This window comes from Ascidiella aspersa, chromosome 2 (genome assembly GCF_963924565.1).
Source record: "Ascidiella aspersa chromosome 2, kaAscAspe10.2, whole genome shotgun sequence".
Classification (NCBI taxonomy): Eukaryota; Metazoa; Chordata; class Ascidiacea; order Phlebobranchia; family Ascidiidae; genus Ascidiella; species Ascidiella aspersa.
The window spans coordinates 29,431,984-29,455,939 of record NC_139448.1 but is presented as its reverse complement, the minus strand read 5'-3'; the positions used below and the strand labels follow the sequence as shown (position 1 = coordinate 29,455,939).

The 23,956-nt window shown below is 36.3% G+C and overlaps 4 protein-coding genes across 5 annotated transcripts; 3 read left to right on the top strand and 1 right to left on the bottom strand.

Annotated features, from left to right (window-relative positions):
* Nucleotides 1-7: 7 nt before the first annotated feature.
* Nucleotides 8-1,279, bottom strand: LOC146164759 (leucine-rich repeat-containing protein 57-like). Its single transcript, XM_083382106.1, has one exon. It carries the CDS (start codon nucleotides 1,177-1,179, stop codon nucleotides 466-468), a length of 714 nt encoding a protein of 237 aa, XP_083238232.1. The 5' UTR covers nucleotides 1,180-1,279; the 3' UTR covers nucleotides 8-465.
* A 982-nt stretch (nucleotides 1,280-2,261) lies between these two features.
* On the top strand, nucleotides 2,262-5,296 carry LOC146164758 (DNA replication licensing factor MCM5-like). Its single transcript, XM_083382104.1, has one exon. It carries the CDS (start codon nucleotides 2,316-2,318, stop codon nucleotides 4,536-4,538), a length of 2,223 nt encoding a protein of 740 aa, XP_083238230.1. The 5' UTR covers nucleotides 2,262-2,315; the 3' UTR covers nucleotides 4,539-5,296.
* A 1-nt stretch (nucleotide 5,297) lies between these two features.
* Nucleotides 5,298-10,341, top strand: LOC146164757 (peptidyl-prolyl cis-trans isomerase H-like). 2 transcript variants are annotated; one of them, XM_083382108.1, is made up of 6 exons: nucleotides 5,298-5,391; nucleotides 5,771-5,859; nucleotides 6,617-6,704; nucleotides 6,780-6,872; nucleotides 8,555-8,642; nucleotides 10,009-10,341. In XM_083382108.1, the coding sequence occupies exons 1-6, from the start codon at nucleotides 5,338-5,340 to the stop codon at nucleotides 10,119-10,121; spliced, it is 525 nt and encodes a 174-aa protein (XP_083238234.1). In that variant the 5' UTR covers nucleotides 5,298-5,337; the 3' UTR covers nucleotides 10,122-10,341. The 2 variants fall into 2 exon arrangements, with proteins under 2 accessions (XP_083238234.1, XP_083238235.1); XM_083382109.1 differs by having other exon boundaries at nucleotides 5,771-5,863; nucleotides 6,621-6,704.
* A 2,636-nt stretch (nucleotides 10,342-12,977) lies between these two features.
* Nucleotides 12,978-22,951, top strand: LOC146164756 (60S ribosomal export protein NMD3-like). Its single transcript, XM_083381567.1, has 12 exons — nucleotides 12,978-13,113; nucleotides 13,326-13,460; nucleotides 14,250-14,427; nucleotides 14,826-14,942; nucleotides 15,331-15,433; nucleotides 16,638-16,716; nucleotides 17,083-17,179; nucleotides 17,349-17,466; nucleotides 17,846-17,991; nucleotides 19,014-19,202; nucleotides 20,967-21,135; nucleotides 22,563-22,951. The coding sequence occupies exons 1-12, from the start codon at nucleotides 13,067-13,069 to the stop codon at nucleotides 22,673-22,675; spliced, it is 1,491 nt and encodes a 496-aa protein (XP_083237693.1). The 5' UTR covers nucleotides 12,978-13,066; the 3' UTR covers nucleotides 22,676-22,951.
* The last annotated feature ends 1,005 nt before the right edge of the window (nucleotides 22,952-23,956 follow it).

The window sequence follows — 23,956 nt, the reverse complement described above, 5'->3', positions numbered from 1 at the left end:
TTTCTTCAAGAAACATAAAATATATATATAAACATTAGTCAAAAATAAATGACAATTAGTTCAAATCAAACGATTGCACTACCTAGGTAAAACTTTAAAACATTGCTGGTAATGACACTGTAACCAATTATTATATAGCATTATGTTTTTGTTATAATGCATTGTTTAATTTAAGTAAAATTAAACATAAATAATATATATATATATATTTATAAATGTTAGTAAAATCAAAAAAAAAAAAGCCATCAATACATTTTAGTACTGCAAAGAAACAGAGTAATGTGTAGACATGCATTAAAACTACATAACATGTAATATTACTGAGGCAGGGTGACATGACATAGGACATAGAACCAAAACAGCATATTATTAACAAAATTGGACTTTGTATCAATTAAATAGGACTATAGTATGACATCATGATGTTCCAAATGGAAAACAAATTATCAAAACTACTACACTGCTTTATTCAAATTTCTTTTTTGTTGCAGTGTATCGTTCCATGTACTGGCCATAACCATCTACTTGTTGAAAGTCTTTTTGTGTAAAAAGGTTTCCATCGAAAACCAGTAAAGACACTTTTGAGTCTTTCAAAATCTTAGGTGAGATTCCATGTAGTGGAATGCAGTTCTCTTGGACGCGAAGAACTTTTAGGCGAGGGCAGGATGCCAGACCTTCAGGTAGCGAATTAATCTGATTATTGCTAAGGATAAACTCAACCGCATACAGGCCACCAATGGCATCAGAAATGTCGGTTATTTTGTTGTGGGACAAATCCAGCAAATCCAGATGCTTAAGTGTGGCAAGTTGCTCTGGTACAGATGTTAACTGATTGCCTTTGAGAACAACTGATTTGAGAGCTGTACATTGTCTTATTTCGGGAGGAATACATGTCAGTTTGTTATAGGATACATGCAGGTGTTCCAGCTTTTTTAGTTTTCCCAAGCTCGGACTTACTATACTTAATCTGTTGCTGTTCAAAGTTAGTGTTTTCAATGAAATGAAGTTGGCTATTGCTGCTGGAAGGCCCTGAATCTTGTTATCAGAAAGATCAAGTGTTCGCAGTGTTTTGGCTAACTTCATTAACTGTGGTGGAAATTCTGTAAGATTCATGGAGGCCAACTGTAAAACTCCCGTTTTTTCAGCCTGGTCAATGTGAGATTTAATAGAATTTCCCATTTTTGACGAACCCTAAAAGTTTAGTTTTTATTGTTAGCAATTCGTTTAAAGCAACTGGCAAGTAAAATCCTAAAAAATATATCTGTCAAACACACGAAGATGTATAGTACAATTGAATGAATAAATATAACATTGAACATATGTGAACACAACAGTGCAAGTGCAACTATTCAACCATGACATGGCGTTGTTTTCATCGCTGTGCATTTACTCAACTGCTGCTTTTTGAACAAAGTCAATTCACATATTTTCCTTCAAAACAAAAATACTACGAAAAAAAAAATTTGGGTTAATATTTTTGATCAAATAAACTGTTATACGATAAGTTACTGTTTCGAATATAACCATTTAACAATTTAATTAAAATCGATAAGCTATGGTGGTACGGATATGGGACGTCACTTTTAGAGGCGCGAAACGTGTATTTGGCGGGTAATTCTGGAGCAGTGCCTCGTTCGTTCGTTAGTTGTGTTTTGACAATTACAGTCAGGCGCTGCAACTCATCGCAAGGTACAGAATTTCTTAAATGTGGCATTGTTTGGCAAGTTGTTACAAATCCAATGGCCTTGGAGCAATAAATTGCATTTAAAACGTGCTATTTCTATTTTATCATCTGTACGTTAATAAAAAGTTAATAAAATGTTGGTACATTTGTGTTAACCGTAGAGCAACGAGTATATCATATTTCTGGTTATCCGTACAATTACCTTTAGCTTTTGACAATTTATGTAAGTAAATTGTTAACGTACATTTATATCTTTTATCTCTTTTATGTGTCATATCCTGTTACGATTCAAAAGTATTTGTAGTTTGCAGGGTATGAATGTTTTTTCGTGTTAGTTTAGAGATGAGCCGTAGCCCCTAGAAAACAATTCGATATGAGTGATATTAGGGAAAGTAATGGTGAGTTAACTTCAAAAATTTGGCTTTTTAGAGATTTAACCAAGTGTTTCTACTGTAATATCTAAATTTACTAAATTAATCGGGACATAAAACAAATGTGTCGGCATGGAATTTGCAGTAAAGGCTGATCAACAATTGTTTTGGTTTTTCTAATCAACTGTTATCTTTTTTTAGTTTTTTATGTTTGTTTGTGTGTAGTTTTTTGTTTTTGGTGTAAAAATATATCCAGTAAGATGTCGATGTCTGGTTTTGATGATCCTGGAATTTTCTTCAGTGACAACTTTGGAGCCGATGAGCAGTCAGACACAGCTACCGCTCAAAGATCGATCATAAAAAAGAAATTCCGAGACTTTTTGCGCGAGTTCCATGTCTCTGAAGCTGCATCTGGTGTCTCGTATTTGTATCGCGATCAGCTGCGTAGGAGGTACAACCTCGGAGAGTACTATTTGGAAATCGATCTGGGACACCTGAGCTCCTATAATGACGAGCTCGCTGACTTGATGTATCAAAGACCAGCCGAATACATTCCTCTGTTTGAGCAAGCTGCCAAAGAAATAGCCGATGAAGTTACCCGACCAAGGCCAGAAAATGAAGAGGAAGTCCAAGATATTCAGATTATGCTTAAGTCCTCTGCGCGTGCAGAATCAGTGAGAAACCTAAAGGCATCCATGATGTCGAAACTCGTCAAGGTTCCAGGAATTGCAGTTTCTGCTTCTGCCGTCCGCGCAAAGGCCACGAAAATAGCGCTCCAGTGTCGAGGATGCAGATCAATCGTCCCGAATGTTCACATCAAGCCAGGTTTGGAGGGTTACATGCTTCCAAGAAAGTGTGGCACCGAAGCTCAAGGAAGAGAGCCATGTCCCATCGACCCATACTTCATTTTGCCTGATAAGTGCTGCTGTGTGGACTTTCAAACCTTGAAGCTACAGGAATCTCCCGATGCGGTTCCCATGGGAGAGATGCCACGTCATTTGCAGCTCTACATTGATCGATACTTGTGCGATCGAGTGGTCCCGGGGAACCGGGTAACGATTATTGGTATTTTCGCTATTCGAAAAGCAACCCAAGGTGTTTCAGCCAGAAGTCGTGAGAAAAAGGGAAGGGCCGGAGTTGGAATCCGTGCTCCTTACATTCGTGTCCTTGGGGTCGAGGTTGAAACTGGTGGTCCAGGAAGATCAACTGGTTTTGAGTTTACTTCAGAAGATGAGGAGAAAATTCGTCGCTTGGCATCTATGCCCAATATTTATGACAGCATAGCAAAATCAATTGCCCCCTCAATTTTTGGAAGCCTGTCCATCAAGAAGGCAATAGCCTGTCTGTTGTTTGGTGGATCACGCAAGAGGCTTCCTGATGGGCTAACACGAAGAGGAGACATCAATCTTCTTCTGCTCGGAGATCCTGGTACTGCCAAGTCTCAGCTTTTAAAGTTTGTTGAGCAGGTTTCACCAATCGGGGTTTACACGTCTGGCAAGGGAAGCAGTGCTGCCGGTCTGACGGCTGCAGTTATGCGTGATCCTTCCACAAGAAATTTTGTCATGGAAGGCGGCGCTATGGTCCTCGCTGATGGCGGTGTTGTTTGTATTGACGAGTTTGACAAGATGAGACAGGACGACAGGGTTGCTATTCACGAGGCTATGGAACAGCAGACTATCTCGATAGCAAAGGCCGGTATCACTACAACTTTGAATTCCCGGTGTTCAGTCTTGGCAGCTGCCAACTCAGTGTATGGCAGGTGGGATGACTCAAAGGGCGATCAAAACATTGATTTCATGCCAACCATTCTGTCTCGTTTCGACATGATTTTTATTGTAAAGGATGAACACGATCAAGCCAAAGACATCCGCCTTGCAAAGCATGTGATGGGGGTGCACATGAACGCCAGTGTAGCGTCAAAGCCAACCGAAGGTGAAATAGACATTGAGACCCTTACAAAGTACATTTCCTATTGTAGAAGTCATTGTGGCCCCAGACTGTCGAAAGCCGCCTGCGAAAAGTTACAGAATCGCTATGTGTTAATGCGATCGGGAGCAAGATCCCACGAGCAAGAGTCCAATAAAAAAACGTCAATTCCAATCACTGTCCGTCAGCTGGAAGCCATTATCCGTATTGCCGAGTCATTGGCGAAGATGAAACTCCAGGCTTTTGCCGGAGCAGCGGAAGTGGATGAAGCTCTTCACCTGTTTCAAGTTTCGACGCTAGACGCAGCCATGACCGGGGATTTATCCGGAGTAGAAGGCTTCACCTCCACATCTGACCAGGAGGAGTTGACTCGGATCGAGCGACAGATTAAGCGACGTTTTGTGGTCGGCTCCCAAGTGTCCGAGTATGCCATCGTCCAGGACTTTGTCAAGCAAAAGTACGAGGAGCGGAAGATTTACAAAGTCCTTAACCTGATGATGCGCAGGGGGGAAGTCCAGCATCGCATGCAGAGGAAGATGTTGTACCGAATCAAGTAGTTCTTTGTTGTTGGCTGGTTGTTTCTTTTGCTGTTGTGTTCAGTTACAGCTTATTTTCGTTTCAAAGAGTGATATGACCGGTAAATACTGGCAATGCTGCTATAACTTGTAAATAGTGATGGTTTGTAGAAAGGTTTGTTGTGAAGTTGATTTTTGTTTTGTTGTTTTAAGATGTTGTTAAAATTTTTAGTTGCATAAAGATGGCCAGATTTGTACAACGCTTTAATTTTTTGTAAAATCAACATAGTTTCAAGTTAATTCGGCCAGTACATTGGCGTTTTTCTGTAATTTATTTGATTTTTGCTTCTGGATGTAAATGTAATGTGTCTAAACTGGGTGCTTAAAAATTGCGATGTTTTCACTTCTTTTGATTTGTGGTTGTAAAATGCCTTGTAAATAGTGTTCTGTTATGTTCTTTTCGTCCTGCTAAGAAACTAGCGCTGCTGCTGCCTATGGGCCAAGTACTCACTGCCATGTGAAATGTAGTTATTAGTGTCCTATTATAATCTGTATATAATTGCATTGTATATAAAGTGTTGATGTTCCCTTCTTTTCAACGTGACTCCCAATTTGCCAAAGTCTGTAGCCAATTTCAATTACATTGTTAATTTCGCAAAAACTTATAAATGTATGAACTTAAAATTCAAAGCATGCTTCTTTAAACTTATTGCATTAACAGCAACCTATTTTTTTGGAGGCTTATTACAAAATATTTCTACTGAAAGGTTTGTGTACATTTGTTTTTCCCTTCATCTGCAGAAAAACATCATCTAGCTCTTGACTAAATATATATTTTACAATGACTGAAACAAAGAATCCGATGGTGTTTATGGATGTCAGTGTTGGTGGCCAGGTGGGTTGTACTTTTAGCAACTAATTGGTGTGTTTTATTTGCACTGAAAATATTTAATTGTGGCATTTTAACTTGCTAAAAAAGTGCTAACACAACTTGCTAACTTGCTAATTTTAACTTGTTTTACAATGCTGCTTAGAGCTAAAAAACATTTTTTTTTGTTCTATAAAAAATGTACAAATTATGAACAAACAGTGTTGCACGCAACAATCTTTATACCAACCGGAGTTCAAAATATCTAGTTTATAAACACATTATTAAATTTATTTTATTTTGTTTGAATTATCCAATTATTTTAGCCTAAAGAGAACTAAATTCTGAGAAGCAAAATAGCAGACATGGCTGTCGCTAAATTATTCATTACCATTGTTTTCAACAGGAAATTGGACGAATTAGAATTGAGCTCTTTGCAGACGTAGTTCCCAAAACAGCTGAAAACTTTCGCCAATTTTGCACTGGAGAACATAGGTACGTCACTGGAATTAAAATAAAGTGTTTCATTTAATATTTATTATAAAATTAGGCTATTTTATCATATGTAAAACAGTTGGATTGCTATTTTTTTAGATCAGTGGTTCTCAGCCTTTTTGTACTCATGACCCCTTTAAAGTTTTCGATAACTTTCGAGACCCCCCTGCTATACATAAACCAGAGTCAATAAAAAACTCATTTTAAAATTGGCAAAATTCAAATTGGGAAAAATTCTAGTTGGGTTATATCAAAATTTAGCTAAACTGTTGAATTTAAGTATACACAACAAGCTAGAGTTACGGTTTGAGCAGTCATTATTTTTTATTAGACATTGTTTGACTGGAACTACGCTTGATTCGTTAATTGGAGGGTGTAATGGTGACGTCATAAACACGACTAGTTTACTGCAGAAAAGCCACCTAAACACAAATTTAAGACTGCTGGTTGCTTGTGCTCCATTTATACTGGTAAACTTTCAGTTCAAAATGCTTATCTCTTTTGCAGTGTTTTTATTAAATACTACACCGCAACCCCCCAGACAAACTCTTAGTGACCCCCAGGTTGGGAACCACTGGTTTAGATTAAAATCAGACGAGTTTACAAATTTTACCCGTCCATCGTTTCTATTTTTACATCAGCAACTTGACTGTGACTTTGACTTGTTATTTTGTTAAATTCACTTAAACAACACTGCTATCGGCTATCACAAAAATCATTTCTAACATTTCTATTAAAGTCTAAAACATTTAAACAGGAAGGACAGTATTCCCATCGGCTACAAAGGAGCATCTTTTCACCGAGTTATCAAAGACTTCATGGTCCAAGGTGGCGACTTTGTTAAGGTAAGTTAAATGGATAAAATTATGATCAACAACTAAGTAAACCGTCCATTTTTATTTTAATTTCGATTTCAACAGGCCGACGGAACTGGACTGACAAGTATCTACGGTGGAAAATTTGAGGATGAAAACTTCAAAATAAAGCACACTTGCGCAGGATTACTGTCAATGGTACTACTATCACTAACTGAATGATACTTGTGATGTTAGGTTAATTTTTTAAATTCTGGATTATCCAATGCCTGAAAGGATTCAGTTAAAAAATTAACATATTTCTTGTTTTTGTTATCCTCAATATAACGTACATGAGGTAAAGCGGGCCTAGAAACGCATAGCTAACGCATGATTTGCTTTTTTTTCACGTTTTTTATTGGTATTAGTTTATAATTTGTTGTGTTGTTGTCAGGGGCGTAGCGTGGGGGGGTATTTAGGAGTCTTGACACCCCCCTTTGAAATCTCAGTAAACAATGATCACAAAAATAAAATCGTAATTGCTGCGATGTTACATCGGAAACATTGCACCTGGCATTGAAAACACGTCGGCCGCCTAATCAGGTCGGTGCTTATCGCCATTAATCACCGCTTGTTATCGTTGTTTCATTTGTCATTTCGCCTGTCACCGACTCAAGTAATCTGAAACAGGCCTTTTAACGCATTTGTATTTTATCGGTAAAACGAACAGACTTCTCAACGACGTAGAGAAAACAGGCGTGTAAACTTCAGCAATGTGGCCACGTTTCATACAATCGGCGAAACTAAACAACAAATATCACCAGATTTGTTGATAAGCAGCGTTAATTTTGCTGACAACGAAGTGCAACAGTTTGTGATTGACACGTCACAGAGCCTGTTCTGACACCACAATCTAATAGTTTTCGCGCACAATTGAAATCACGTGCCAATCGGACGTGAATGAGTCAACGGAGTGTTGTACTTTTCAAACGTCAAATAGACAAATTTAAAGGGCCGTAAGCTCCTAATAATTGCCGTTTTTAGCGTCTATAGAATACACGGAACGTAAAATTTTTCGGGCTCCGCCCGTACCCGCTAAGGGTGTTCATACGACGCACGTGTTCGCTTTTGCTGGACGTTAAGTGTTTCTGATTATTTTTTATGACGTCATTATTCGTTACAGTCAGACGGAAAATAGGGGAATTCCCTAAGATGAAATTGCGGGACACCCCCCTTTGAAATGGTCACGCTACGCGCCTAGTTGTTGTGGTATATTATACATAAAATATTTGACTAAAAAAAAGCTATACCAGCGTACGAAACGAGTAGCTTCCGTAAAGTGCCGTTGAGCGGTTTGTTAATAAGCACCTTTCTTTTTGTATGCTTTTACTTTTTTACTGGATTTTTTGACTCAAGTACGCCGCACGTTAAATCAATACCTTCTCCATCTGGCGAGCGTCCTTGTTCGCCTGGCAACAAAATACGTCATCAGTACTGTGAGTGACGTCATGTTGATAAGAGATGGCGCAAGGGTTTTACAGTTTTTGTCGAAAACAGTTTCAACTTCGGTATTTGATCTTTATTCTGCAGATTTTGTCAAGTTTTATTTTGGAAAAAATATATTTTTGCATCGTTTTTATAGATTACATCAAACACGTTTTGTTTCTTGCGCTCGCGTCCAGTTCACACATAAAGCAAACGTAAACAGCAAATTTCCTCGCGCCTTCACAAAGTGCCTAAACTGAAATATTTCAAATTTCCGCGACCAAACAATTTTTTTACACTTTAACACACAACGCGTCTAGTTTGACCTAATCTTTAAGACGTTCATGGCTAGAAATAATAGTGGAAAAAAATAAAACAAGTACTACCTATATAACCTTGTCAAAAATTGCACCTAGGCAAACAGTGGCCAGCACACGAACGGATGCCAGTTCTTCATCACCTGTGCCAAATGCGAATTCCTGGACGACAAGCACGTAGTTTTCGGTAAGCACCAGCGATCCTCTTGCAAATGTTTTTAAATGCGCTTCCGGGGCCGATGTCCACGCTGCACCAGATTATATTGGTAACTGATGACGCGTGCAAACTTGGGCGAAGTGGCCCAAACTGACCCTGTTTGAAATGCTTTAGTTTAATACAGGGTTGCCACACATTCTTTGAATCTTTAAAAGTATTTTATTTGATTTGCATATTAAAAAATCTTTTGTAAAAAGGTTTGAAAGTGCCGTTAAAAGGCAGTTGAATGTGTTTTTAAATTGTGTTGACCGGCATTTATTTTGTTTTGTTTTGAATTTTACATTCGAAAATCTTTGAGCGATCCCTTTTTAGGTGTTTGAAAACCAACTTTCTTTAAATGTCTTTAAATTGTTTTTCACAATATTGTGGGGAAACCCTGTAACAATGTCTATCATCTGTGAACTGGGTGTGCTCAATTGCTGCGTTTCCTATTGCTTTTTATACCGCATAGGACAAAGTAAAGCAAAAGCAATTTTTTGGCAAAAATTGTTTACCATTTCTGTTCAAAATTATCTGCCACGCTAACAAACCTAAAAAATGTTATGCACATCTTCCCTGGGTACAACTTTTTATTGAAAAAATACCGCTTTTATGCTATACCGGCAACGTATAAACTAACCAAGTATAGATGAATAAAATATTAAAAAGTAGATAACTATGCACTCGTTCTAACTTGTCGGATTGTTAGGGAATTATTTTCGCGTATTTCTTTTGTCGCTACTGTAAATGCGTTCTATTTGTAGATATGTCACGCTAAGGTTAGTGCGACTCTGTGTAACTGTATATTAGGAAAAAAACTCCGTGTTTAGTCAATGTCAACAACGCTGAAAGTTACCAATATTAATATAAAATCCGGAATATTATTCGATTTCAATTTACACCGATTAGGCCCCTTCTGATAATATCCTAATTTGGCCGATACCCGATGCCAAGTCAACCAACGGTCGGCACCGACATCAAATTAATATTTTAGCCATAATTTGCGATTCATGCAGCAATTCTACCTTGAAAGGTAAATTTGTCGAAAAAAATATTACGATAAGAACTGCTGGTAACTAAACATCTTAACGCTAAAACAGTTGTGGCTTTAAATGTGGATAAACTACCTCGGAACGTTTAGTTTCATCTCGGGCATAGTAATGACGTCATTTGGTATGGAATCGGGTTTTTTTGTCGAAAGTTCGGAATAAAATGCCTAGCACTGATAGCAACGCAATTTATTACCATTATCAAATATCCTACTTTTGATTTTGGTAAAAAATTATCTTTCTTTATAATGCTATATATTCCCTCTTACGGCTTAAATCAATTTCTCAAAAAAAAAACTTGTTTTTAGGAAAAGTGACCGAGGAAAGTCTCCTGGTGGTCCGGAAAATCGAAAACGTCCCGGTTGGCGCCAACAACCGTCCCAAGCTGCCCGTTGTTGTGACGCAATGCGGTGAACTCTGACCTCGCTTTGACCATCCATTTGACGACGTCACAGTTGAAGAAACAGTCGAAATGGCAACTCGGTTGCGGACACCGATATAAGACATCGTGGCACGCTGCAAATGCGCGCTGTATAAGATTTTCGTGCCACACGAAATCGAGTTTGTTTTGTTTCAGCGATTCGCTAAAAATCAAACATATTCCAAATCAAGTCTTTGCGAATAAATAACGAGTCAAGTCCCAGTCCGAGTCATCGATTACCCAAGTCAAGTCATATTTAGAGCAAGTCAACTTCAAGTCAAGTCCTTGTCATAAATATAAAACTTTTAAACTCGTCTGATTATGAACAATTAATCAGTGAAAAATAACACAAACGCCACGTATAACGAGCAAATTGTTTTATGTGTAAAAGTTAGATAAATACCACAATTTTAGAAGAAAAAAAGCTAAATGGAAAACATATTTTTAACTCGAGTAATTTTTCCCAAAAGACTAGAGTTAAGTCATTTGATAACAGTAACTTTAGTCATTACAACACTGGTTCTTACTCTCCTCTATGTTACTACTTATTTTGTTTCGTCGTTCATGTATTTTTTTTTTAATTTTAAGAGGTGTGGTGTTATTGCCATCATTTTTGAATAATCTCAAAAGTACGTTTATCGCTGACATGTATATGAAAATAACACCCGCCGCCAAATATGCAAGGTTTGTAGCGAGTGTTTCAAAGAAAAACTCCTACTGGTGTCTTAGCCCCTTCGAATTTCAACACTAAGTTTAATTTTAGCCGACAATAAGATTTCCCAATGTGTTACTTTACGTCGCTACCCAAAGCCATTTTAACGCGCTGACAAATTCTTCTAGTTTAATAAATATTCATTTTTAACTTCCAGAAGCTACTTTTTCGCCTTATTTTTACCATGCGCGCCCTTAAAAGGGATGTTAATATATGAAAAATGTGCAATTTACCACATATTTTGTCACGGAATATGCCTGGAGCAATTGTAGTATTTCCCAAAATACTGGCTGAACCAATATGACTACTTACCTAAAACTCTTAAAACTTTTTTAGCTGCTTAAAAAGTATACCGAAAGTTCTTATTTGTGTGTATGTCTGAAGGAGTAACCGAAAAATGTTATGGTGTTTGTTTTGACATGTGTATGTGCCTGTTGATTTTTTTAATGCTCATTTAAATGCAAAATGCGGTAATTTTAGATTTATTGATGGATTGTTAGTTTTTTTTGGTTGGGGTGCAGACATTTTTTTAATTGGATTAGGCTTACACAGCGGCGGCAATGAAAAGGTTAAGTTTATATTTATAATACTTGATATTTTAGTCAGTTTTTCTAAGTTATACTGATGAAATAATAGTGATTTGTATATAAATTCCTACTGATATAAAAATAATTTTCTATTGCGCCTCTGTTAAGAACCACTGGTCTTGTCCAAGTCGATTTTGTTTGTAACCACTATGCTTTTTGGTTAAATATGTAGGACACTAGCAAATACTAGACTAGAAGAAGTCGTATCTTCATAACTACTTTAAACGCGAAAAGTAAACTGTCTTGCTCCGTTGGAGAGCAATGTAGTGAATACTGATAGTGATAGTCACATCATATAGGTTATGTGAAGTTAAACAAAAACTTTATTGCCTCTTAGGCGTAAAGGTGTTACTTCTGAAGAAATCACTGTGGACCGTTTTGATAAGTAACCTGATATTTTCAGTACCGCAAACCTAACATTAAAAGTCCTGGTCTTGAATGACCACAGTGGTCTGGATTAAAGATTGTTAGACACGTGAGAAATTTTGTGAACTAGTGCGTGACGTATATACCACAGTAGAAGTTCTTATGCTTATAATATATATATTAAGATCGTTTTTATAAGGTATAAATATATTTATACAGTAAGAAGACAATAATTAGGTATTCATCCGATATTAATCGCCGAATTATGTTGCACTACAGTGGTCGGTAAATGGAAGGCCGTTAAGCCATTTTTATTGAGCAGCGAGCTATCTTTTGATAGTTTAGTTTAGTTCAAACATGTATTTGTTATTTGTTGGTCGCGTGATATACGTGCATTTCATTGTACTGTATTTTAAAAAGTTGGTTTATCTTGGCTAATCATTGCATCACAGGGCATTCAGGCCGTAGCCCCCTAAACTATACTTTTAGCTAAGTTAAACTATTTAAAAAATATGTTTTCTGCGTTCGAACTTTTGTTTTATTCCACTTGAATATATTCAGCCGAAAGGCGATATGCATTCTATTGTATCTTATGTTGTACAAATCATAAACTTCACAGTTTAATTTCTGTAAAATTAGAGTTTAAATTCTTTATTTCAAGCAAAATTCCAATCTATTTGCCCCCAGCATCACATATTTTTTAATTGAAGTTTTGCCAATTTAAAATAAATTAACACAAACTTTTTGGCATATTTGCATATGAGTTTACTCAAGAAGAATAGTTTTTTTAGGATTAACTATTCTATGACATACCTTTGTGACGTTCACGTCCCCCAACCCAATAAAAAATCCTGGATCCTTCCCTGTTTTTGTAGTGATTTTACATAGCAGGCCTTTGGTAGCATGGGAAAGAGTATTTTGGGCCACAAAACAAAACTTTATATGACTTAAGTTAGTTTAAATGACATTTTTACCTTGAAAATATTTCAATGTTGTTGTTTATTCTTTAAGATTTACCTTCACTGTCCAAATTACATGATATATATATATATATATGGTGTTGCATTTTTAGTCCATTAGCAGAGGATCAAAACTTTATAACGCTTTATTTCATAATTGACAACAAAGCAACTCTATCTTATTTATATTTCAATTCTATTAAAATAACTTCAGTTTAAACTTTTTAGTGCCAATTTGTAATAACAACCACCACTGTAAAAAGCTAACTTTTTAAAAGAAAGTGTTTTTCTCTTGGTGTGGGAAGATTTAACTTTTTCACAATGGCGGCATTTACCAGTTTGACGCCAACACAAACAACAGGAACTATGTAAGTATATTTATAAGTAAATGTGGTTGGTGTAAATTATAGCAAAAACTTGACATTACATAAATACAGATTATTGTAAAATTTATTTAAGCAGTTATGTTGCTTGCTTTTTTAATATTATTTCAAATATAATTTTGTACACATTACGGTACAGAATATGTTTTTTGTATAGTAGAAAAACCTTTTGACAGGTAATTTGTTTATTTTTACAGTCTCTGTTGTGAATGTGGAACAGAAATTGCACCCAATCCTAGCAACATGTGTGTGGACTGTCTTCGTTGTAAGGTTGACATTTCGGAAGGAATTCCAAAACATGGAAATCTGATCTTATGCAGAAATTGTGAACGGTTCGTAATTTTGAGAGTGTTAAAAGTTGTTACTAAAAAAGCAGAAACTATGTACAATTTATAGTACAAGAACTGTTTTGAATAACATTTAAATTAGGTATATATTAGACTTGTTAAACAGGAACACAAGGCTAAACAGCAATGCAATTAATAGCCTTATTCTCCTGGTTGGTTTTTTGACTGTTTCTTTAAAACATTTAAAATGCCTCTTTTTTGTTTATGCTTAGCTTTGTGACTTTGTTGAAAACTTGTAGTATTAATATGTTTTAAATAAATATGTCCGTTAAATTATTGTTTACGTGAAGTACAACTTACTGTCCATATCACAATATACATCAACTGACTGTCAGAACCTTTCTAGCCTTCTGGTTTCAAGCAATTACAGCCCATACCTTATGATTGAATTTCAAAAGTGTTTTAAAAGCAATAAACTAAACAATGCACTTCTCACTTTAACTTTTTTCATCAACGCACTGCAAAATAAATTCCAGCCCATAAAGAATGTTCACACATATTTTTGTAAAACTTTCTCGGGTTTTTATAACTTGTGTCGCATAAGATGTAAAATGTACTATTTAATTTTTTTTTTTAAATTATGTTTTGCACCAATTTATTCGTTTGGCTGAATATTTCTTTGACTGACATATTTGTCATGTTGCCAGCATTCTGCCATATTGTACATGAAAATTTAAAATCAAACTTGTATATTTATAAAGAGTCTATCTTAGTGAGCAAACTTTTGACAGTTTTGTAAACTCCTTGTTGAGAAAAACTCCATTAATAATCCAGGTATTTATCTCCACCAAATTCCTGGATTGCTGCAGGCCTCGAATCAAGGGAACTCCTTGCAATTTGTCTTAAGCGCATTAAAGGGTCTCTGAACAGAGTTCGATTGACAGACGCATCCTTTGTTTGGACGGAGCCGCATTCCAAAAGGATTAAAATGAAAATAAGTGTTCAGAAAGAGGTGAGTTTAAAAGTCATCTGTTATCTGAAATGTTTTTCAGTTAAAAAGTCATATTTGTTATCTTAAATGTTTTAAGTTAAAAAATCATATGTGTTATCTCAAATATTTTTTGAGTTAAAAAGTCATATATATGTGTTATCTTAAATGTTTTTTGAGTTAAAAAGTGCTATGTGTTATCTTAAATGTTTTGAGTTAAAAAGTTTTATGTGATATCTTAAATGTTTTTGAGTTAAAAAATCATATGTGTTATTAAATGTTTTGAATTAAAAAATCATATGTGTTATCTAAAATACTTTTGAGTTGAAAAGTCATATGTGTTATCCAAAATTTAAATCTATTTATTACCCAGTGTCGCTTTTCTAGATTATAATCAGCAATAAATAAAGTATTTTTCATAGGTTGACAAAGGAACATACTTGGAGCAATCGTTTGTCGTTGAGTTTGTCATCCTCAACCAAATGTGCACAGACTGCCATCGAGTGGAAGCTAAGGATTTCTGGAACTCTTCAGTTCAGGTGAGCTTCAGCATAAATTTTTGTAGTTACTATCTATGTATTATAAACGGAATACATAAACTGAATATCCAATCCGACTATATTGGTAAATACTTTCTATGTTCAACAAAAGATACACACACATATATGTGTACCAAGTTGCTTGTACCAACAAAATGTAGCAGTGTAGGAAGCATTCGCATGGTTGTTTCTCGACTCGCTCCTCTCTAAGCCTGTGTAGATGAGTTGGTAGAACGATGGTCCCAGTATGGCCGGAGGTCGTGAGTTCGAACCTCACTGCAGGCTAGTTGTTTTTCTAGCCTGCCTTGCTTTCATCATTAAGTGAAAGATCCGTTGAGTCTGCGATGGCTTGTAGTGTGTAACTTTCTATGATGATGTTATTTTTTAGGTAAGGCAGAAAATCGATCATAAGAAGACCTTTTACTATTTGGAGCAGTTGATTCTAAAACATGGAATGCATCAAAACACAACAAAGATAACCAAGCGGCCAAGTCAGTGTTTGTGTTCAATATTTTTTTCATTGTAGTAGCCTTTTGTTTTATTTCCATGCTTAATATGTATCCATTTAAAAAAGTTTGCATGACCTGATGTTTTAGGGCAGGGTGGTCCAAGGTTAACAGCATCGCGGGCCACAATATTTCTTGCATATTTTTTGCGGGCCACATGCTTACCATGATCGGACCAATGCTTTTCATTTGGTGAGGCATGAAATGTTTAAGAATGACTTCACAAAGCGTCATCAAAGACAAAAAGCTTCAGAAAATAGCTGCTATCGTCGAACTTGTGCGCAAATAAAATCGAGTTTCATGAGACTTGGGAAACTAGTGCGCGCGTAGCTCGAAAGATTTTCGTATTTGACAAAACCTTTAATTTAGAAAACTGCATTTTATAAGCGTAGAATATTCACGGAAACCGTATCTTGCGGGTATCTTAGTAAAATTTTAAGTTGCACACTACACCATCAGAAAATTACAAATACGTTATCATTTTGCACAAAAAGTTTTTTTTAACCAGATCAATTTGACTGAAATAAAATTGCATCTTGAAAAGGATCAGGGTGTTTAACCTAAAGTCAAAGTGAAAACCTGTAAAACAATAGTTTCTAGCAGCGCGATATATTTTATCGTACAATTAACTATAAGAAGGGGGTAAGAAGAGCCCTTGGTGTATTTATACAAAAACTATAACTTATAAGTTCGCAAGAAGCATTTTAGAAAGTTCCATATAGAACGCACTATGACATACCAAAAGTTAGGCATTGTTGCCACCCCTGGATCTGAATTCGGTGAGCGATAGAAAACTGATTTATTTCATGATATAACTGGAAAAATGTAATCATAACCAAACAATTGCAGTATGCTTACTGTTCGTTCGTCACTTAGATTTCTTTGATTAAACCCTCCACGATACACATTGCAATAACTCAACAGTGCTTCGCGGGCAATGAAAAATGATGTCGCGGGCCACATGTGGGGCCTGGGCTTGGACCACCCTGTTTTAGGGTATTAGTAGCAGTAGTTATTGTTTTTCAAGATTAATTGCATTCTTTTGATATGAGTTCTGTACTCCTGATTAGTTTGACAATTTAAGTAGCCTTTTGTTTTTATTTCTTTTTGAATATGGATTCCTTTAAAAGACTTTGTACAAATTGACCCCTCAGTTTTGTTCTTGTCATTAATATCGTTATTGTTTCAGATGGTCTTGATTTCTTTTATGCCATCAAACAAGATGCAAGAAAGTTTACTGAGTTTCTTACCAGTGTGTTGCCCTGCAGGTGTGCTTAGATTTACAATATTGAGCACTATGTATATTAGTATCTGTGTGATGTAGGGCCTTCAACCTAAAACATATGTGTAAATTCCAAACTATGCCACAGCTTTGATTGCAATGGTTAGTCCTAACCTTTTATAACGACTCTGTTTGTAAGACAAATTGTATTTATCTCTCTCCACAAAAAGCTTTGTGTGATTTCTAAAGGATTGTGCATAAGAATAAATGCATTTTGATTATACATTTCTTCATCAATAAACTGGGATTTTAGTTTTGTTTGAACCATTACTTTGTGTATTGTTTTTATGCGTCTTTTTCAGTATGTGACTTTGCAGAATGCAAAAGGTGTTTTATTATATTCTGTTTGCAGGTATCAGTCATCACAGAAGCTCATCTCGCATGACACACATAGCAATACTTACAATTACAAAACATCCTATTCTGTTGAAATTCCACCAGTTTGCAAGGTAGGTTTTATTTCCAAACCTGGTATCCTGTTTCCAAAATTTTTATGTGTTTCTCTATATAACTGGTTTATAAAGTTCAACATACGCTCACATTCAGCAATAAATTGACAAAGTCTATAATTTAGTTATAACATAATCTAAATATTAAATGGTGATGATTTTTTTTCAGGATGATATTGTGTGTTTGCCCAAAAAACTTGCTCAGCATATTGGTAATATGGGACAACTTCTTATCTGCTTAAGGGTCACAAACAGTATCCATCTCATCGATTTCACAACTTTACAAAGTAAAACCTTTTTAAACTTAGTTTTATGTTGCTTAAAATTCTGTTATTGAATAAACGAATGTGTTGTGCAGGGCATGAGTGAAAGTTTGTTAATTTAATTTGGTTTAACTGTACTTTGGTCACTGCATGCCCACAAATATAGTGGTACAAATATTTTTAATTAAGATGTCTATCTGTAAGAGAAAATACATTAAAATTTATCTTGGTCCATAGTATAAAGGCCGCAATGACTATAAATAGCAATGCTGTATAGACTCCCACCCTCACCCTCTGCACGAATCTTTGATTAGTTTATAACAGAGGCGAGTAACGGTTTTTAATCTAGGGCAGGGCTATTGAGTATCAAGCTAAAAAAAACTCCATGTTTTTTTCTTTGTAGTTGCGGAAATGAACGGCAACGCTTACTGGCGAGATCAGTTCTTCCCGATTTGTTCGCCCAAGAACCTCGTTCAATTCATTGTGATGGAATGCGAGCCAATCTACAACAAACCTAACAAATCCGGGGCCGGAGCGTCCTCCGCCAAAGTGAGTAACTAATGGTTATGAAAGCCTTTAATTTGGCTTTGCACTTTTAGAACTTTTGGTTGTCCAAGTTTAATTGTTTTAGAAATGGCGACGTGTACGGGGTTGTGGTGGAGTTGTGTAGAATTTTTTTCCTCCACGTGAACTGAAATCCTGATTATAATCCGACACTGACTGTTGAAAACACAAAAAAACTCCTTTTAAAATGAACTGCCATCCAAAAATGAAGGTATAACCGTGACAAAAAGTTATTAGCAAGTCGCGTAATTCTGGAATTTTTTAATACCAGATCTTAAAAAAACTTATTCAATAGAAATAAACCACAATCAATTTAACAATAAAATAAGTGCGACGTTAATCCACTAAAATCTAACAACAACGGCTGCTCAAAACAATTATATTAAAAAAATAACAAGCCTATACTAGCAAGTGGAATGATTCTCTAGAACAGGGGTTCTTAAACTGGGGTCCATGGTCCCCTCAGGGGTCCGTGAACTAGTTTTAGGGGGTCCGTGAAGGCCAAATTGAAATATTGGTGTACATTTAGAAAGTAATCAATTTTTCTAAGAAAAAAGTTTAATTAAAAATAAAACGTTTTTGCACTGAATGTCTCTATTTCTATTTTCTTTTTTACATTTTGTGGATTGAAAACTGCAGATTTTTACAGTCTATTTGTATTGCGACGTCATTTTATTAAATTTCTTGCTTACCGTGGTCCACGTCAGGCAAAAAAAAGGTTTAGGGGTCCGCGGTGAAAAAAGTTTAAGAACCCTTGCTCTAGAACAATTCCTTAATGCCAATTTGCCAAAAAAAAACATATTGCATAGAAATAAAATCTAATTTATTGAAATAACAAAACAAAATGATGCAGGAATATTCCATTTGCTGCTGTAATTTCGCCAACCGATTATAAAAAAATAAATCGCCATTCATTGACAATAAAACAAGTACCATAGGCAAGTAAAATGATAAGAGAACAGTTCCTATCACCTGAGATCACTAAACTATTACTTTAACTTTTACAGCACGTGTTGGCCGACTGCTGGGTAATCAAGTCGAGCGAGCTGGGTCACCATGACGACTACACCCACACGCGAACCCACCTGGGGCACCTGCTCAAGGTGGGTGACACGGTGATGGGACTGGACCTGAAGAACTCCAACGTCACGAACGAACAGCTGGAAAAGATGAACGGCTCCAAGCTGCCAGACGTGGTAGGCGGATTTGCTAGTTGCCAGATAAACGTTTTCGCTCTATTTAATTGCTAAGCTTCGACTAGTATATTGGCCTTAATTTTTTTTTCTATATTGCAGAAATTTGTCATACATCTTTGCAAAAGTTCGTCGTACGTCTTAGTTCAGTTTTTTTATCCGATCTCTTATCCTAATTACACTTTTCCGTATTTACTAAACACTATCGATTTTTCCGTTGACGTTTAAACCAGTGGTTTTCAACCTGGATGTCGCGACCCCCGGGTGGGTCGTTTGCCTTTTCTCTGGGGGTCGCGAAGACGACAATTAAAAATACAAATCACTATTGCTAGAATCCGAATTAATTAGCTTAAAAAAGTAACTTGTAATGATAGTAAATGTTCAAACAGTGAGCAGCCTGTAAGATAGAATATTATTTTAACAATGTAGGCTTGCTATTGAGTTCCCGGTATCAATCATAGGTAGCCTACGGCAGTGCTTGCCAACCTTATTGGGAACAGTACACACTTAAGTTTACTAAAGAACTTTAAGTGAAAACTTAAACCTATAATTCAAGTTTCAATTGTTTATATTGCACGTTGTTTATCTTCAGACTCATTAAAGACAGAAATAACAAGCAAAAAACTACTAACCGTTGTGACAAGAACCATATTTATAGTTTAGTCAAATAGTGTTATCGAATGAAAATCGTAATGCGGCGATTAAAGGCTTAAACCGTAACTTTATAAGCTAGTACATATACTTTTTTCGTTAATCCGTATAGTTTAACCAAATTTACAACAATCGGTCGAGAAATGTGATCGTTTTACCAATTTAAATGTGACTCTAATTTACTATGGTCAATTTATCATTAATTCCTACACTAAACTTGAGGGGTCGCGTAAGTTTCGAAAACTGGAAAAAGGGTCGCGAGAAGAAAAAGGTTTGTAACCACTGGTTTAAACAATGGTAAGCTTTTGTATAAAATCAGTCCGCCATTTAAGGATTTTAATGCAAGCGAGTCATGGCTAAAAATTTTATGTGGTGAGATTTACCCATCGATATTTTGCATACTAGATATAGCAACTTAGGCTTAGCTACCATACGCAGGCTCTGCGTTTAAGCAAGTCGAAAACATACTACCAATGCTTTCTTTGACTTTTTACATGCCAATTGTTAAAAAAGCGACGGTCTTCGTTTGGCCAAGGCCTTGGGTTTAATTTAAGTGCTTTCAACTTTTTTCCAGCATCAGGGCTTCAACTGATTTTCTTAAATTAAACGCAGCGAAAAATTACAGGTTTACTATCATTTCGCCATTCGTGCAAATCCCTGTGAAGTTCTTTGTGACATTATGTTTTGATTTGATCTAAATTAGATTAATGTCAATCTAGTTTATGTGTCATTGTGAGGTTTATTATCGTGTTCTTAGGCGGTTTTTACTCCAATAGCTTGCGTGCTCTTACTTAATCTGGATCTCAATTCAACCGACTAAGTTTTTTATCGTCGTTAATTTGACATCTGTCAAAACAAAGTGTCTGAAATGCTTACTACATTTCAAAGGCAAATAAATGAGGTACAGAATAAGCACTATGCACAGATCTATAATATAGCTTAAAACTGAATGTCGAAGTCTTGAAGCCCAATAGGTCGAAAAGATTTACTTGACAAAATATTACTCGAAAAATAGATTTACTCGACATGTTTGGCTTTGACATTAACTATTAAAACAAATCAATTTTTAGTATTTTTCACGTTGTTCTGGATTGTTAGTGTCATAATTTTTCCCAGATCCTAGTGAAGAAGGTGTTCGCGGATCGGCTGAGGAGGCGTCGTCGTCGCAACTGGAAGCTTCAGCGCATCCAGGAGGAGACTTCCAGCAATGAGGAAGGCTACATGGACTTCCTGGAGGAGCTGGAGGAAGACAAGGACATCCGCAAGAACGTCGACATCTACATCGGTAAGGAGGCACTTTTAGATTTCTTTAAAAAACACATAAAAGGCAGCGAAGTCCAGGGCTGGGAAGGCATAGTAAAATAGCATCGTCTCCGGCTCCGGCTCCGGCTCCGGCTCAGTAGCTGTGTTTTCAGTACAAGCGGATTAATATCTTATTCAATTAGGATACAAAACAATGTTTTTGAAACAGAAATAGCATCCATCAGTGTAAGTTAAACATTATCGCTAAACATTTGCCTTTACATCAAAGTGTGCTTTAGCAGACTCATTGTTAATCAAGGGCTGGGGAGGCACAGTAAAATAACATTGGCTCTAGCTCAGGCACATGCTCCGTAGCTGTTATTTTAGTTATTTTAAGACACACTAAATTAAGCTACATTTGCCCACTAAACTGTTCAGTAGACTTTATTTTGGGGTTTAAAATACATTTTGGGCTAAAGCAGATAAAAGTTTTATATGTGTACTTGGCAGCTTTACAAACTATTAGGATGGCCGGCTCCGTCACCGGCTCCCTGCTAAAAAAGCTCCAGCTTTGACCCCACAAACGTAATAAAAATGGCTCCGGCTCTGGCTCCAGCAAAAAGCTTTGTATCGGAGCTCCGGGCTCCAGCCCTGCCGACAACAATGTTCCTCGAGAAATATCGCCATTCAATAGAAAAACTCGAGTCGCGTTATGACGGCACTTTTTGCGTTGGCGGTTTGCAAGTTTTTTATACCGGAGATGCGGCGAAAACCAAACGATTGCCAAAAACTCGAGTGCTTGAAGTGGATCTAGTACGGTACGAGTACGCTCCACTTGGGCACGTATTTAAACGAGTGCTTCAACGTCATTTATCGTATTAGAAGAACCTCGATTTTGGCCTATTTAATATAACCATTAACCAGTACGCCATCAACTTTAAGCAATTGCGTTAACTTATATCATTACTCTTGACGAATATTTAAACTTGTAAAAAACTAAAGCATTGTTTCCCAGTTAGGGTTGAGCTAAATGAGTACTTGGAACATAATGCAAATACTGCACCTTGAAAATTACCTTCATTTTTGTACGTAATGTTTTTTTGGGTGCGTATTTTCGGTGTTCGATACTCGTAGACCCAGTGGTAAAAGTAAATCGGAACGGTCCGGAACGGCGTTTCGATAAAATTTATCTTACCGGTAAAAATGCTCTACTTTTATAGATCATGTTCCATTTTCACCAGACAATCTCCTTGTCTTGAATGTATTACTAGGTTTTTAGTTGCTTATTTGTGCGCTACACTAAGGCGATAACCTCGTGTTTCCTAAGGGTACTCGTTTTAGATGTCCCCTTATGACGTAACTTTGTGACGTCATCTCTGAAAATTTCACGTGTTTCGGTAAAAAAAATTATTCTACAATCCCCTCTGCTTATACCCAAACACTTTTAACGGATTTTCGCTGTTTGTGCAGACGGAAGCCAAGACGTTCCTTCAAGTGCGGACGAGAGCGAATTTCCTTCGGTGTCACTTCGCGAAATGCTCCAGGACATGTCCATAAAGGACGACATCGAAATGGGGGAATAACCTGCAAATAAATATAATTGAAAAGAATTTAGTTTGTTTCACCTGAAGACCGTCAGAAATGTCCCTTGCTACTTTAATTGATCACTAGTTTGAGAATGGCAAACTCAATGAGCACAAGTTGAAGTATATTCTTTAGGCTTTCCTGTCTCAACCAAAGTCAGTCATTAATAAGTCCTTAAGAGAATATCTTTCGCCAGAAAATAAGGCATCATCTGTTTCTAGAAATAAACAAAACAATGCAAACACAAACTGTTTGGTGGCAAAAAAACATCATACTGTTAAAAGACTCCTTTGTTCCTTGTATTAATGGTCCAGTTTTTTTTTTATATAAACGGTATCTATGGTCCAGTTTTTTTATATAAATGAAATTTTACTCCTGCCACTAATGAACTTTTAGTTCTACTGTAGCTATTGCTACCAAACAGTTGTGTGTTTGCATTGTTTTTTTTTATTTCTAGAGATTTATAGTGCCTTATTTTTTTCGCGAAATATAGAATTTATTAAATAACAAAACCTGGAGAATTTACCCTAATTAAAAATGACGTGTGTTGAGATATTTCTATGGCGGATTTACTGTGTAAATCCATTGGGCCTTTTTGCTGCCAAAGACATACCATCATCAATTATAACGGTGTAGTCCAATATTAAATCAGTACTGCGTAGTCACTACTCCTAAAACTGATTTTTTCTACTATGTAAATTAAAAAAAAATCGTGCTGCAAATCTGCATTATGCTTCTGGTATGTCTACCTATTATACAAATCGTTTAAGCCCAAGGTGTCCCCCGACAAATAAGTTTGGCAACTTAAACGATATAAAGGCGATTTTTCGCTATGGGTGAATCCATAACCTTTGTAATATAACTTTTGTATTTCGAGTAACACCTCTCCAACTAAACATACGAACTGTGTCGTGTGTTTTAAGCAGGGCAGTGGAGTCGGACTCGGTAGCCTACTCGAGTACGAAATCGCACAATTGGTCGGACTCGGGTTTATTTTTTGGGCCGGAGTCGGACTCCGATTGTAATAGGTTAACGTTGTATTTTTGTACCAGGACCTAACTTGTAGTTGACTTGCGCAACTGGTAACTTGGATAAGTTTTTAGTCGAAACGACTTAACTTGGACTTAACGAATAACTTGACTGGGACTTAAATCATTTCAAAATGACTTGTTTACAACACGGACCCTTCTAGCTTAAATAACAAAACCATTGTAATTTTATTTTTACAAAAATAACTGAGAACACAGTAGCACAAATCCAAGATGTGTTTATTTTCTGTG

What these genes read in the sequence shown, in the direction of transcription:
- LOC146164758 (XM_083382104.1), top strand. Translation starts at nt 2,316, where the DNA reads ATGTCGATGTCTGGTTTTGATGATCCTGGAATTTTCTTCAGTGACAAC.
- LOC146164756 (XM_083381567.1), top strand. Translation starts at nt 13,067, where the DNA reads ATGGCGGCATTTACCAGTTTGACGCCAACACAAACAACAGGAACTAT. An exon ending in AAATTCCACCAGTTTGCAAG is followed by an intron (nt 17,180 to 17,348) that starts GTAGGTTTTATT and finishes ATTTTTTTTCAG; the next exon opens with GATGATATTGTGTGTTTGCC. An exon ending in CCGGAGCGTCCTCCGCCAAA is followed by an intron (nt 17,992 to 19,013) that starts GTGAGTAACTAA and finishes TAACTTTTACAG; the next exon opens with CACGTGTTGGCCGACTGCTG.
- LOC146164757 (XM_083382108.1), top strand. Translation starts at nt 5,338, where the DNA reads ATGACTGAAACAAAGAATCCGATGGTGTTTATGGATGTCAGTGTTGGT. An exon ending in TTTTGCACTGGAGAACATAG is followed by an intron (nt 5,860 to 6,616) that starts GTACGTCACTGG and finishes ACATTTAAACAG; the next exon opens with GAAGGACAGTATTCCCATCG. An exon ending in GCGCAGGATTACTGTCAATG is followed by an intron (nt 6,873 to 8,554) that starts GTACTACTATCA and finishes AATTGCACCTAG; the next exon opens with GCAAACAGTGGCCAGCACAC.
- LOC146164759 (XM_083382106.1), bottom strand. Translation starts at nt 1,179, where the DNA reads ATGGGAAATTCTATTAAATCTCACATTGACCAGGCTGAAAAAACGGGA.